General features: G+C 44.1%; 2 protein-coding genes across 3 annotated transcripts; one reads left to right on the top strand and one right to left on the bottom strand.

Moving 5' to 3' along the window:
• The first annotated feature begins 133 nt into the window (after window positions 1-133).
• On the top strand, window positions 134-4,575 carry cpox (coproporphyrinogen oxidase). The gene is made up of 7 exons (XM_034582589.1): window positions 134-792; window positions 929-1,072; window positions 1,201-1,311; window positions 1,486-1,627; window positions 2,547-2,765; window positions 3,620-3,724; window positions 3,823-4,575. Exons 1-7 carry the CDS (start codon window positions 228-230, stop codon window positions 3,905-3,907), a joined length of 1,371 nt encoding a protein of 456 aa, XP_034438480.1. The 5' UTR covers window positions 134-227; the 3' UTR covers window positions 3,908-4,575.
• Window positions 4,576-6,855: 2,280 nt separating this feature from the next.
• On the bottom strand, window positions 6,856-11,044 carry prrg1 (proline rich Gla (G-carboxyglutamic acid) 1). 2 transcript variants are annotated; one of them, XM_034582592.1, is made up of 4 exons: window positions 10,914-11,044; window positions 9,747-9,822; window positions 8,787-8,947; window positions 6,856-7,924 (listed from the first exon to the last, which is right to left on the bottom strand). In XM_034582592.1, exons 2-4 carry the CDS (start codon window positions 9,754-9,756, stop codon window positions 7,463-7,465), a joined length of 633 nt encoding a protein of 210 aa, XP_034438483.1. In that variant the 5' UTR covers window positions 9,757-9,822; window positions 10,914-11,044; the 3' UTR covers window positions 6,856-7,462. The 2 variants fall into 2 exon arrangements, with proteins under 2 accessions (XP_034438483.1, XP_034438482.1); XM_034582591.1 differs by having other exon boundaries at window positions 9,747-9,788; window positions 10,914-10,986.
• Window positions 11,045-14,994: the final 3,950 nt, after the last annotated feature.

Genomic DNA, 14,994 nt, shown 5'->3' with positions numbered 1-14,994 from the left:
TGATTTCAGCCGCACTGCATTCTGGGTCTTGACGTTCGCAGGGCGGCGTGAATGGCGGAACACTACAACTCCCGTGGGGCCTCTGTCACTTCCAAGGTACGACACGCCCCCGGACTTGAAGCCTGTCAGTCAACACGAGCTCGAGTTCATGTCCGAGTCTCTGGAGAAGTGAGCCGCTTCGCCCCCGAGCCGAGTTCACCGGGAAGCCGCGTGAGTTTCTCCTACAAATGGCCTCCATCGTCTTGTACACGGGACACAAAGCGGCGCAGACAACAGCCAGACGGTGTTTGAGTTCACATTTAAAAGCACCACCCGCTGCTAGAGAGGCTCTGCTGCCGTGTCCCTCCGCTCGCTGCCCGGCAGGGACCCTGCTTCCGGGATCGAGATGGCTGTCCAGAGGTACCGGGGTAAGGTTCATGTCCCATGGGAGCGCAGGCAGAGCCGCAGGCGGGCGAACCGGGAGGGGAGCCCTGGTGCTCGGTGCAGCCGCGGCGGTGACGGCAGCAGCGGCTGTAGCGGGACTCGTAGCCAACGCCAGCCACTTCCAGCGCGCACAGATGGCGACCCGAGTGGCTCCGGCCGCCGAGGAGGAGCAGGAGGGGGACATCCTGGAGAGATGCCGGGGCTTCATGTCTGCGCCGGTGAGCGACATCAACGTGCTGCAGGGGAGGAAGGAGGAGATGCGGACGAGGATGGAGATGTTGATCATGGAGACCCAGGCCGAGTTCTGCAGAGCCCTGCAGGAGGTGGACGGCGGCACGTTCAAGGTGGACCGGTGGGACCGGAAGGAAGGTGAGGAGGGGGAATTGATCACAGCTGATCATTTATTTTCCTAATCATAACTATCATGACTGATCAAAACTGACAGGCCACAACAATCTCATGTCTTTTTTTGTATCCATCTTGACCCTGTGTGTGTGTGTCTCAGGTGGTGGAGGAATCAGCTGTGTGATGCAGGATGGAAAGCTTTTTGAGAAAGCGGGGGTCAACGTGTCAGTGGTGTTTGGGAACCTGACCGAGGAGGCCGCCAGGCAGATGAGGACCCGAGGCAAAGTCCTGAAGGGGAAAGATGGTGAGCACTTTCATCCTGGTTAATCATCGACCTCGTCTTTTTTGTGCAGCACACTCAGATATTCATTGATCGTTGCACACACTAACAGAGTTCTGACTCAAACATGTCTGAACTGTGCCTTCTCTCAGGGAAGCTGCCGTTCTGTGCCATGGGTGTGAGCTCCGTCATCCACCCCAAGAACCCCCACATCCCCACCGTGCACTTCAACTACAGATACTTTGAGATCGAGGAGGAAGACGGTGAGTGTGTGGCCGCCGCTCCTCCACGTCAGCAGCTGTGTCTCGGTGTCAGTGACACTATTGATGACAAGAATGAATGATTACCCTTGTTTTCTTCTTCCTCGTGTGTGTGTGTGTGTGTGTGTGTGTGTGTGTGTGTGTGTGTGTGCGTGTGCGTGTGCGCGTGCGCTTTAGGCAACAAGCAGTGGTGGTTCGGTGGAGGCACAGACCTGACTCCAGTCTATGTGAATAAAGACGATGCCTTTCACTTCCACAACACACTGAAGGAGGCCTGCAACAAGCACCACTCGCAGTACTACCCCGACTTTAAGAAATGGTACGGTTCGACACAAGATCAGTTCCACGTGTGTGTGTTTCAGCACGTACACATCTGCACTCCTGATTTCTGTGTATTTGTCTGTGTGGATTACAGTGGGTGTAGCCTCACTGTCAGATGATGATAAGAGAAGCCTAAAGTTTGCAGTTGCAGAAAAACCGTTGAGCCGTGACGTTAGCCACTTAATGACCTTTTGAGGATATGGAGGGAAAGGGTGTGGTTTATCTGATGTGGCTTGTAATACGTAAATGTTGTCCTCTTCATTTGAAGTTCAATTTAAAAGGAATAGTGTGACATTGTATAATAATTTGAAATATTAGTTCACAACGTGGAAAAATTCATGTGAACGCCATCTCAAGTTGGAACAACTCGGAAAGTCGGTGAAAGTTTTGACGCATGATTTCTTGACGTCATCACTTATAAACAGACACAACTTTACAGTCAGCTCTAGATATGAGCTTCTAATGTCCACTTGTCAAGCGTTACACTTTCTTCATTTGCAAACTGCACCTACCACCATGCGTTTTTGCCAATACAGATGTTTTTATGATCCACGTGCATGTTTTAAAATATTTATACGTCTGTCACACACACACATAATTTTTCTTCGCTCTCTTTTACTATGAAAATATTGTAAAGAGGTGTGCTGTTTAAACGCTCAAAGCCCGTGAACACAACAGCTTCCACTTTTTCGACCTCAAAGCACACGAACACTTCACTAAACTCTTAACAACAACCTGATAACTTGAAAAGTGGGACCTTCCGAGGATCCTGCGAATGCACGGTTAATGCTAAGCTAAGCTAACTGTAGCTCTGTAATGAATGTACAGATGTGAGATTGGTTGAATGAGCATATTTAAGAAATCTTTTTCTTTTGAGCCGTGAAAGTAGTTAACATTCCAACCCCTCTGTCCTCTAGGTGTGACAGATACTTCTATATCGGCCACAGAGGAGAGACTCGGGGGATAGGAGGGATCTTCTTCGATGACCTGGACTCGCCGAGTCAGGAGCAAGCGTTCAACTTTGTGAAGAGCTGCGCTCGCACTGTGGTGCCCTGCTACCTGCCTATCGTACACAAACACCTCAGTGATGCCTTCACTGACGAGGAGAAGGACTGGCAGCAGGTACGACGAGGAAGGTCAGTAAGAAGATGTCTTGCGGTTAGAGAAAGTGTTAAAAGGAGATTTTGTAAGTTCATAATTTTTTTTATAAATAGCTATGACCAGGGGGAATTAGCCTTTACTCATTGAACAGATACAAAGTGCATTCAAGTTTTGAGGTTCTACAGATTACTTTGAAGAGTCTTTGAGGTCGGTGTGGTGATGACAAACGATAAGCAACGATAGATGAAGGATAATGTGATTTGTTGAGTTCGGAGCCACACAGAGGTTGATGCTATACTAATATATCAGAGCTCTGTAGCAAAACATAAACGCACCAACCTGGAAGACTTCAGCTACTAACCCTAACGCAACAGGAACATTTACCAGAGTAAAGCTGATTTAATACCTCCAAGGAGCCTGCTGCACCTCCTACTGGTGAGAGGCATAAACTGCAAGACAAAAAAGTTTTCTAATATCAGTTTGAGAAAATAAAAAATTCACAGTGACATTTTGAGAGTAGCACAGCAACAGGCCTAACATCAACGCATTTTTATTTTTATTTATACTATTTGTTTTCATTTTAGAACATTCAGTGTAATGATAAAATACCCCATGATTTTCCATATTGGATTTTATATTTTTTGTGTAATTTTGGGTTCAATATGTTAATACACTATGTCAAGGGGAAATAACACTTGCCCTGTAATAAAGGCAACGTTATGCTGAAAAGATACCAACCAATGGCACAGTGAACATTTTTTATGTGGTGTGTAAAGGCAAATTCAAAAGCATTCAAAAACGTCCAACATAACCTTGGACTCCTAAGAATGAATGTTCCATGAAGCAACGTGTCTACAGCAGGTTTTGTGTGTGTGTTTTGCTGTTGTAGATATGTGGAGTTTAACCTGGTGTACGACAGGGGGGTGAAGTTTGGCTTGGCCACGCCCGGCTCCAGAATCGAGAGCATCCTCATGTCGCTCCCGCTCACCGCCAGGTAAGACTGCTGTACGCTGAGGCAGCGGTTACCTGGCGCCTGTGTGATGTGATGATCCATCTGCGTCGCCTGGTAACGAACTCACCTTTCCTCCTCAGGTGGGAGTACATGCACGAGCCTGCCAAAGGGACCCGGGAGGCCGAGATGCTGGAGGTGTTACGAAACCCTAAGGATTGGGTCTGATCGTGGTTTTCACACGTTTCAATATTGACAAAACATGCAGGGAAAAGTGTTTGCTGTATTTGACAAAGGCGTCACCTGTTTGACTTTATCAGCAGCAGTTAACGCTGTTTATCCCAAAAAAAATGGGAGCTTTATTTGTAATAGCTTGAAGGTACATTTCTCTTTGCTTTTTTGTCAAGTCAGCCTCATTAACACTTGTTCACAGGGGATTTTAATATTGTATTAATGAGACCTTGTGTTGTGAAACTCAGCGACTGAGCTGCTTTTAAGACGTGTTTGTGTCAAACACAAGCCGCTTGTGTATTTTCTGTGCCTTGTTCTACCTGAAGCAGCATTTTCTCCACACTCTGTTTTCCTTTACCAAGGCACTGAAAGGGAAAACAAGGACAAACTGAGCCACAGTGTTTTGTATGTGTGCCACAAAGTCATATCAAATGTTAATGAGTCTGCTTTTGATGTGCAAGTGCATCTGCCAACCACAGTGGGTTATTTCTGACCATCAAAGCTGAATGAGGAATTAAACTGCTCCCCGTCGAGTCCCACTCACACTGCGGCTGGCTGGTCATTCGTGGTGAAGTCACTTCCTGCTTTGTTTAAACAGCAGCAACAGTTCTTAGATTTCTGGATCGAGTTCCACAGAGAGGATGAATGTGGGGAAACCGGTTAGGTGGTTCCCTGAAGACAGAATAATGTCTAAAACACAAATGATCGAGACATATCCTTTAAGATAATTTATAGCTAAAATTATAATAAGTTTTATTTTAAGATTTTTTAAATTTCTTTAGTCTTAATTTCTTGTCACTCATGTTACAAACTTATTTTCACTCATGTCTGTAGCTTCGAGTCACTAGAGCCTGACCAATATGGATTTTTGGAGGCTGATACAGATTATAAGGAGTAATACATTTCTAATACAATTACATTTTTTGATATAAACTTAAATGTACATCTTTTCAACATTTGTTATTGTAAAACAAAATACAATATTTGTAAAATAAAAGTTTTCATATCTGCATATATCTGCAAACATAAACTTTGATTCTGTGAAAATTGGCCAATTTTCATTGGTCTACCGATAAATGGTTCAGGCTGTGCTATCAAAGAATAGTTTGTAAAATGATGATCATTGTGAGCTTCCACTCCAGAGGACTTGAGCTGTTTAAAACTCACAAATACATTTTCACACACTGGATCACACTCTTGAGACACGGAAACATTTACAAGTCATATTTTTAAATGTTTTATTACAAATTAATTCAAGCTTTTGCAGATAAAGGATTTATAACAAGTTCCCTCGCACTTCATGTTATATAACATTTTGTTTGTTTGATAAGGCATTGTAAAAAAAACAGTGCTCTGTAAGTAATAGTACAACTGACCTTACCAAAATGGCTACCCTCTACCAGCACAACCTAAAAATAGCAACGTCATAGCAAGTGCTGAGGTTCAAAGGTCAACTCACAAAATAAGTCAAATAACAACCACCAGTGCCCACAAGTGTGTGAGGTGCAGACAGGAAATGTGACAGTCGTCAGTATCAGGTGGAAGTCAGATATATTTGGTTTTTATGCAGCAGCATTGCATATAGATCAGGAGCACTTGTTTTCCAGAGGATTACAGGGACATCGTTATTGCTGAGAGTCACGCTGAGCTCGTCTGGCTGTCCCAGTTTCATTCAGCAGCTCATTTTGAGCTTGAACACAAAGTGCCTCCTTCACTCACAACCGAGTGTTTAATCCTTCCATTGGTTTCACTCTCACTGCTTTCCTGTCAAGTAGAACAATCTCACTGTAACTTACTTTCACACGCACAATATACATATACAGATACAGTACACATGCTAAACATGGACTCTGTCCATAGTGACATTAAATATCCTCACTCCTCTGATAACTGAAAACCCTAGAGTCTGTCTCTATTGCGGCCTGTCCCAAATTCCTGTGCAAGTCACTTCAAAACTTCCATTAACCATTTAGCTGCAAATCTACTTGTAGAATCCTCAGTTACGTTTAGCAAAAGACAACATAGCCATATCCAACACAGTTACAACTGCTCGAGGGGAACGAGGGGGGGGACATATTTCACAGTTAAAGCAGCTTCTGAGCATCTGTCAGCAGCACAAACATGAACAAGAGCGCACAACAAGCTGTGCAGAGCCTGATCCAACCTCAGGAGTACAAACCCAGCTGCATGCATGACCAAAAGAAACGCACACGTGACACACATTCACAAAATGTATTTCAGCCCCCCCATGACAACCGACGGCCTTGTCTTGAACTCAAAAACATTCCCAAGTGTAAAAGGAAGTTGGGCCAATTCATTAGTTTGGCAACTTGATTGTTTAAACCTGCGTCATGTGATATTTATGATTTCAATGGATCAAATTAAAAGACAGTAATGTGGAGCGATCACGAGTCGTGCAACTTTAGTTGAACTGTTCCGGTTCTTGAGCAAATTTGCTGAATAGTTGGGTCTAAATTAGGGGTGGAATGACTGAAACCGAAGCCAAAACCCCAAAGCAAAAACAATCTGATACCACGATACAGAACAATGGAATCACGATATCCAAACTGACTGCCAGAGCGGCAGGTGTCGCCTAATGGGACAAAACTAATTTCTCATTTCACGATTATTACTAGAACGTGTAATTCACAAAATTATTATTCCATCTAGAATCTAGTCTAAATCCCAAAAATAATATTGTGGATAACCACGGGGGAATAAAACTCTGATCAAGATGAAACAATTTACACTGATTATCTTGTGAAAACATGTTTTACGGTCTGGGATGTTCTGTATTAGATGGTAAGTTAACAGTCCTTTTCTTTAGATGGCTGGATGTGGGAGAAATAAGGAGACATTTTGTTTATGAGGGTGACTAAATAATTATTGAATCTCGAACAGGTTAGACATAATATATGACAGAATGGATTTTTTTTTTTTTCTGTCCCCTAGTGGACAAAAATGACAATTCAATCTAAATTAGTGTGGGTTTCACTGAAATTGATGTGTAGATTAAAAGCTGGTTCTGGATCTTGCAAAGTACAATTTTGCAATATAAACAACTGCAAGTGGAAACAGTAAGTACTTGTTTTGACAACAAATTGGTCAAATTTAAACATTAAAAACATCTGTTAATTGGCACTAATCTTCAATAAATCATCGGCCCAACCCCTTTGTACACTGAGAACAGTGCCTTCATTATGGCAATTATCACTTTTTCCCCTTCACGCTACATGCAACATTTGTTATGTCTGTAGAGTTAAATTGATTTACTACAGTGTGACAGCATAGATACAACTTCAGGATCTTCAGTCCAGGTTTTGGTATTGCAGTATCACTCGATCCTTCCTGCCATCACTTCACCTCACTGAATAAAGGTTAGTGCAAACTGCAGCAGCTCTGGTAAAGATTGCATTAATCCATTGACCATTAGTGTTTCTGTTTGTGTAGAATGGGGAAGGCTGGTGATGCCACAACAGTGGCATTGCTAGAGGATAAGAGAAGTCTTAGTGTAGGTTAGGGCTTTTGTTGGGGTGGTAGTGAAAGGCAGGTCTACTTCCCATGGCCGTTGACACTAGAAGCGCTGTTGGTGACGATATCCTCGTACTGTGGAGGTGGCTCCGTCTCTATCTGGACGTCTGTGTGGCCCACAGCCTCCTCATACGATGGCGGCGGATCTCCGGCGCTTCCTCTCCCTGATGTGATCTCTGAGCCCGGATAAGCTGGGCTGCTGTGGATACTGAGTTCTGACTGGTCACCATGGTGGTAATCCCTCCCCCAATGGTCCATCGAGACCACTGACAGGACGTGGTCGTGGTGCGAGTGTCCCAGGCTGGGGCTGCGCTGCGAGCGCTTGCGGGAGTGGCAGCGCCACACGGTGATGGCGACGGCAGCGATGATGAACACAACGAGCATCAGTGGCACAATCAAGTAGAGAGAGTGGACTCCACCTACCACCGTCTCCAGCCCTCCGGACGGACTGCTCTCACGCACGTATTCCTCCCAAAACCGTCTCTGCAGCCAGTCAGAACAAAGACACACAGTCAAGATTAGATATATTTTTCTCAAGGCAAAACTCAACTACTTTCATGCAGGATGCACAAAACTGTTTCCAAAACCCAAGGTCACAGTATACAATATACATTTTGTATGGATTACTGCAACTGAAAGGCCGCAGACAACAACAGCCATACAAACAGAGACCACACGATTGTGCACGTCCATCTGCGTGACTTTGCTCTCTGGCCTCTCACAATGGTTTCACAACACGCCCCCCCCCCCTCTCCAGCATGTACTCGGCTGTTCTTCCTGCTGATAATCATCACATCCTGAAAAACACCCACATTCCACAAGCTACCACTCTTGGCATAAAATTGAATACCTGACACATTAAAGGGATAGTTTGGATTCTCTTTCATAGGACGGTTGGTGTCAGTTACACGGCAGCAGTAGTAATATTGATTTGTGAAATTCAGCCCTGGCTGGGAGTCTCGTGTTTCGAGATTTCCAGCAACTGTTCAGATGAAGTATTAAAATAAGAAATAATCGGTAGAAACAGGCATTTGTACTTTCCGGTGGATAGTTGTGTGTTGGCGCTTATTATTGTCTAATGACCACACACACGCTGTGGCAAATATTTGTGTGCCCAGTCACAGGCTGGCCTGGAAATCTCATGACTATCTGCTGGAGTTAATATCCCAGCATAAACATCGCAACTGATGAGTCACTCAAACAACCAAATGTTAAACTAACAAAGGCCACGTTGGTGGGTTTTGTGTAGCAGGTGTGTTATAATGTGTATTTTACGGTGTGTGTTTAATTTTCTGGCGAGGAAAAGTTGTAGCCTCTGATGTGATGCTTTCTCTCGCCCCCTCACCGTCTTCTCGTCATTCTCGAAAGCTTCGCGGGCCTCCTCATAGGTGCAGATCTCCTCGCGGCACTCCCTCTGGATGTCACCCTGCTTCATCTCCTCCAGCATGAAGTTGGCCCTGCGCAGCCGCCGCAGCACGGAGTGGGCTGCGTCCGCCGGCAGGAACACTGAGAGGAGGGCGAGAGCAGAGGAGTGGCAGGGGAGACAGAAGACAAGGGCAAAGAAGGAGGGAAAGGATACAAGTTTTTTTAACAAAAATGCAAAAATGCATGAATTCAGATAACGTTGCGACAGTAGAGGCAAGTGTGTATAAGTAAGGGGGAGGAAACAAAAGAGGGATTAAGCAAAGATAGAGAACAGAAAAAGAGAAGAGTGAGGCAATGGGAGGAAAAGAGGATAGAGATGCAGAAAAAAGGCCAAAACTGGGAGAACAAAAGGCAGTAGAGCAGAGTTGAGCGCTGCCCAGTGCCCACATTTCTGCCTAAAAAACAAACGTTTCTTTGATGTCAGCATATAAATCCTCCATGAAGTTAGTGAGACAGAGCGCTTCTCTGTTCCACACTCCCAGAATAAGAACATAGGACTCTCCAACACAAACTTGCGCACAAGATGCCACAACTTGCCCTGGGAACGTCTGACGAGCGAGGGAATTAACAAGCAAAGGAGTCTGTGTGATCAGGGATGTGATCAGCACAAGACTTGAGAGGCAAAAATAAACCAGTAAATAAATGGATATGGAGACCTACTCCTGAAAAAGAACGAGGCTTGTGTGCTCAAGGCGATTTTCACAGTTCAACGTCTAACTTGTGTTTGACAATGTTGAGAACACACACATTCGAAAAGAGAAAAGTGGAAGTAAGGAAGTGAGAGTGTCCATTTCTGAGGACTCTGACTCTATGAGGAAGTTCATGCAAGTGTATTTGCTTGGGGGCACAGGTAGAATCCTAATAATGTCAGCAAACTTACCGCTGCCCATGATTCCTGCGAGTCTGTTTCGGGACGATTTTTCTGCAGAAAACCAAAACACACCTTAATGTACAACCTGCGGATATGAGTCAGACAATAGTCGCCTGAGTGCTCTTATTAAAAGCGACACATCTACCCTTGTTTTGCTCTTAAGATTTAAAAAATTGACTAATAAACACAAGTGATTGAAAAGTAATAATAATAAATTGTATTCGTATAGCACCTTTCAAAACGCAGTTACAAGGAGCTCTACAAGTTTAAAAACTGAAGGCAAACAATAGGAAGCAGATAAGGTAAGGTAATGTCACATTTTAAGAACTATTTGAGCTTCTGCAACAGGGAACAAATCTATTATAATAATAATAACAACAACAACAAACATTTATATGACAATTCACATAGCATTAAATGCAGCTGAACGTGCTTTACATGGAAAGGGCGGTTAATAAGACACCATATTAAGACAATACATTTTAAAAACAGTTATTTAATAGACAAATCCCTTATAATAAATAATAATTTAGGAGACTCCCTTTAGAGCTGGCTTGTAAAAGGAAACAAAGTGAAACCAGTGCATACCAGCAGCTGTCTGGTTTTAAACCATCGCCTGTCAGCTGAGGGTCAGAACAAGAAGATCTGATGCGAACAGATTAATCGATTAACAGATATGATCCATGTTTTTCTGCTGTGAACATGAAACCTGGTTGACCACAGAGTCGCTGGTGACCAATGGCGTCCGCAGGCCACTGCTCCACACGCTGGATGTGTTCGCTCCGGGAAGCCACAATCCCCCCCACCCGAAATAGATCCACAGCAGTTGGATACACTGCTAACAAAGCGCCGCCTCCGCCGCCGCCGCCCCGTTACACCCCATCACCACAGACGCGGACCAACAAGTGGAGCCACCGTTAGCTGGAGCGTCCATGTTGCTGTTAGCCGGCCTCATCCGTGAGTGTGTGAGCGGGCTGGGGCCGCTGCTGGTTAGCGCCCCGCGGATGGACAAGCGGAGGGGAGTGATTAGTGGGATCAGCGGCTCCCGGGGCCATTTAAACGAGGGACACAAGGTTTAAAGGACAAAGAGGCGGATGGAGACTCTGCCGTTAGACCCGACATGTTTTTTACTCCATTTAAAGCCATGTGTTGTTAAGGAGGTAAAGTTTATCTCACCTCTCTCTGTGTCCGAAATGCGCATCGACGGCCGCTCCGCTCCTCCGCCGCTCCACTGTGCAGCGCAGGCGCACTGATCTGTTTGTGTGCAGCGGTCAGTGATGCGGCCCTGCCCCTCAGTTAAAGGGACAGTTCACAACATCCTGGACTGGATCGACACACGATGACAGCACGAGAGAACAACCAGAGAGTAAAGAGAACAACACAGGAAAAGTACAGAGGTCAAACCTCTCTGACTGTTCCATCTGCTTTTTATTTACAATTCTTTTATTCATTTGTACTGTTTTATCTTTTGTGTGGCCAATGTCCTTTTAGTCAGCTGTCTGGGTTTTTATTGTTTGTATTTTACATCTTCTTGTTAAACACTTTGTAAAATTGTTAAGAAAAGGGCTATACTAATAATTATTATTATTATTGTTATATAGTATACAGTATTTTTTTATATAAAAAAAATGTTCTCCTATTTTTATATTTTTTTAGATATGTACTTGCACAAATACACCACAGCAAATTCCTTGTATGTATAAACCTGCTCTGCAATAAAACCCAATTCTGATTCTGATTAACAGACAGAAAATACCTTAGTAGTTGCCTCAATTCCTTAAGGTTTGGTTTTTATGAGCACCCTATAAATTAAAATGTAAGAAATATATACAAATATAGAAAAAATATGGAAAATGTAAATGTAATAAAACCGGTATATACAGTGTAAAGAAATGTTTTATGTGTCAGAATATGTACAGTGAATGGATTGCACACAAACCATTTACTGCACAGACAAATGAATATAGTACAGAAAATATTGCACAGTTGAGAAGTGCAGTAAGTGCAGTCCATAATGGTGTGCATGTAGTTTTACTGGGAGCAGAGCTGGTTTTACAGTCTCACTGCTGCAGGAAGGAACGGCCTGTGATGCCTCTCCTTCAGACACTACTTCAATATCACATTGCTCGAAGTCAAAAGGATAAAAAGGTTTCTTATGAATCATCATTTATAAAAGGTTTTCATACTAAATGATTTATAGATGCTTAGTATATCATTTACAGATGCTTCATGGATCATTGGTAATCCGCCATTGATAAGAACAACTGTTGGGCTCATTAGTGACACCTCTGTTTGAACATATGATTCATCAACATTTTTCTCTGCAGGTGACTGACTAATATTTGCTCATAGCTCATTAGAAATATAACGTTTACTGTTGAAACAAGTCTCCCTCTTGACTAATGAAGAAAACCAACCTGTTTCCTCACCCACAGTCATTTGGGTGTTGCTCTCATCAACTGATCAGCACTGGTTCATTGGCAGCTGGTTCTTAATGGTAGAGGAAGAGACAACACTTTCCATTTGTCAGAATCAGAATCAGAATCAGAATGTATTTATTGCCAAGTAGGTTTACACCTACCTGGAATTTGCCTTGGTATATAGGTGCATACAATGAACATAAAAACATAAAAACACAATAAGTACTACACATAAGAAAAAAACAATATATAAAATAAAAAGATATAAAAGATATAAAAAGTAAAGTAAAAAGTAAAATGCAAAATGCAAAACAGGAGTGCAAATGTGAATGTGCAATATGCAATGTGCAATGTAATGTAATGTGTGTTAATGTAACACAGACTTGAGGCATGGGGGCGGGATAAGAGTCCAAGTCAGGTGGGGGTCCCGGGCCTTGTTGATAAGGCCAACTGCAGCCGGGAAGAAGCTGGTCTTGTGGCGTGAGGTTTTGGTCCTGATGGACCGCAGCCTCCTGCCGGAGGGAAGTACCTCGAAGAGTTTGTGACCGGGGTGGGAAGGATCGGCCACAATCTTACCTGCACGCCTCAGGGTCCTAGAGGCAAACATGTCCTGTAGAGATGGCAGATTGCAGCCAATCACCTTCTCAGCAGAAAGGATGATACGCTGCAGTCTGCCTTTGTCAGTGGCAGTGGCAGCAGCGTACCAGAGGGTGATGGAGGAGGTGAGGATGGACTCGATGATGCAGGTGTAAAAGTGCACCATCATTGTCTTTGGCAGGTTGAACTTCTTCAGCTGCCGCAGGAAGTACATCCTCTGTTGAGCTCTTTTGGTGAGGGAGCTGATGTTCAGCTTCCACTTGAGGTCCTGGGAGATGATGGTGCCCAGGAAGCAGAAGGACTCCGCAGTGTCGACTGGGGAGTCTCTCAGGGTGATGGGGGTGGGTGGGCCTGGGTTCCTTCTAAAGTCTACAACCATCTCCACTGTTTTCAGAGCATTGAGCTCCAGGTTGTTCTGACCACACCAGGTCACCAGATGGTCAATCTCGCACCTGTAGGCGGACTCATCCCCACCAGAGATGAGCCCAATGAGGGTGGTGTCGTCCGCAAACTTAAGGAGTTTGACGGACTGATGACTGGAGGTGCAGCTGTTGGTATACGGGGAGAAGAGTAGAGGGGAAAGAACACAGCCTTGAGGGGAACCGGTGCTTATGGTCCTGGAATCAGAGACATGCTTCCCCAGCCTCACGTGTTGCCTCCTGTCAGACAGGAAGTCTGTGATCCACCTGCAGGTGGAGTCAGGCACACTCAGCTGGGAGAGCTTGTCCTGTAGCAGAGCTGGAATGATGGTGTTGAAGGCAGAGCTGAAGTCCACAAACAGGATCCTGGCGTAGGTTCCTGAGGAGTCCAGGTGCTGGAGGATGAAGTGAAGGGCCATGTTTACTGCATCGTCTACAGACCTGTTGGCTCTGTAGGCAAACTGCAGGGGGTCCAGGAGAGGGTCAGTGATGGCTTTGAGGTGGAACAGCACAAGGCGCTCAAATGCCTTCATCACCACAGAGGTCAGGGCGTCAGGGTTTGTCTGCTTAATGTTCTGTGTAAGTCCATTTAAATGTTCATTCTCAGCAGTAACACACCTTCCACATGTGAATGTAATTCAACTCAGCAACACTGAGGAGGTGGGTGTGTGTTTCTCCTGTTTGCAACCATGTGAGTCTCCACTGATTACAATCTGTAATCATCAGCAATGATGTTGAAAGACTTTGCCGCCAGGAACAGGTGACCTACACACTCTGTCTGTCTTCCTCCCTCCCTCCCTCCCTCACACACACATGCGCACACACACACAGTCAAATCCAAACTGCTGTGAAGGACTGAAAGAGCGACATACACATATATATGTACATATTTATATGCATATATAAAACTGCATATAAAAGAAATAACATAAACGTATAAAATTGAAATCTCGCTGAAACATTTTATGAAATAGACTACGACTGTTCTTTAATTGAGTGTTTCCACCAACCAGCTAATAACATTATACAGGAACTCATGGTGAATTCACAAGGCGTCTACCACAGAGACTGTAAATGTAACTCCTAAGTTAATTTGCTTCAAAAAGACTGTGTGTGTGTGTGTGTGTGTGTGTGTGTGTGTGTGTGTGTGTGTGTGTGTGTGTGTGTGTGTGTGTGTGTGTGTGTGTCTGTTAAGCAATATGTATTAATTCCAAGATACTTCCCTAGGGATAAAGAATTAGCTAAGTTCAATTAGGAAAAAAAATACTAGTGTGAGCTTTCTTCAGCTCAGTGTGTGTGTGTGTGTGTGTGTGTGTGTGTGTGTGTGTGTGTGTGTGTGTGTGTGTGTGTGTGTGTGTGTGTGTGTGACAGTAATTGGGGTGTTGAAGTGTAAACTGAAGAGATAGAGCAGAGAAAGAGAAGGGGGAAGTGTGTCGCAAGTAAAGCTGATTTAAAAGTGAAAACCACTGAAACTAACATTTCATCACATCGCATGCATTTTAAAAAACAACAACAATACGTGGGAAAAACTATTTAAAATCCTGTGCAGCTTTTCACGGATGTGTGGTGTATTTGAATAATTCTCACTGATAAACTGTTTTTCCAGTTTTCAGTTCTGCCTCCACACTGTATAAAAATACTCGTTAATTGAATCACTTATAAATCTAAAATTGCATTATAATTTTAAAAGTAGCATCAGAGACATAGAGAGAGAGAGAGAGATGGTGTGTGTGTGTGTGTGTGTGTGTGTGTGTGTGTGTGTGTGTGTGTGTGTGTGCACTAGGACCCAGCAGCAGCAGTAGCACCGTGTTATTTCAGTGA

This window comes from Hippoglossus hippoglossus, chromosome 4, assembly GCF_009819705.1.
Source record: "Hippoglossus hippoglossus isolate fHipHip1 chromosome 4, fHipHip1.pri, whole genome shotgun sequence".
Lineage (NCBI taxonomy): Eukaryota > Metazoa > Chordata > Actinopteri > Pleuronectiformes > Pleuronectidae > Hippoglossus > Hippoglossus hippoglossus.
The sequence above is the reverse complement of the archived record's forward strand: the minus strand, read 5'-3'. Positions and strand labels throughout refer to the sequence as shown.

Coding starts and splice junctions, on each gene's coding strand:
- prrg1 (XM_034582591.1), bottom strand. CDS start 10,938: ATGCGCATTTCGGACACAGAGAGAG. Junction 9,789..10,913: donor CATTTCGGACACAGAGAGAG/GTGAGATAAACT, acceptor GGTTTTCTGCAG/AAAAATCGTCCCGAAACAGA. Junction 7,925..8,786: donor TCGAGAATGACGAGAAGACG/GTGAGGGGGCGA, acceptor GACTGGCTGCAG/AGACGGTTTTGGGAGGAATA.
- cpox (XM_034582589.1), top strand. CDS start 228: ATGGCCTCCATCGTCTTGTACACGGGACACAAAGCGGCGCAGACAACA. Junction 793..928: donor CCGGTGGGACCGGAAGGAAG/GTGAGGAGGGGG, acceptor TGTGTGTCTCAG/GTGGTGGAGGAATCAGCTGT. Junction 1,628..2,546: donor TACCCCGACTTTAAGAAATG/GTACGGTTCGAC, acceptor TCTGTCCTCTAG/GTGTGACAGATACTTCTATA.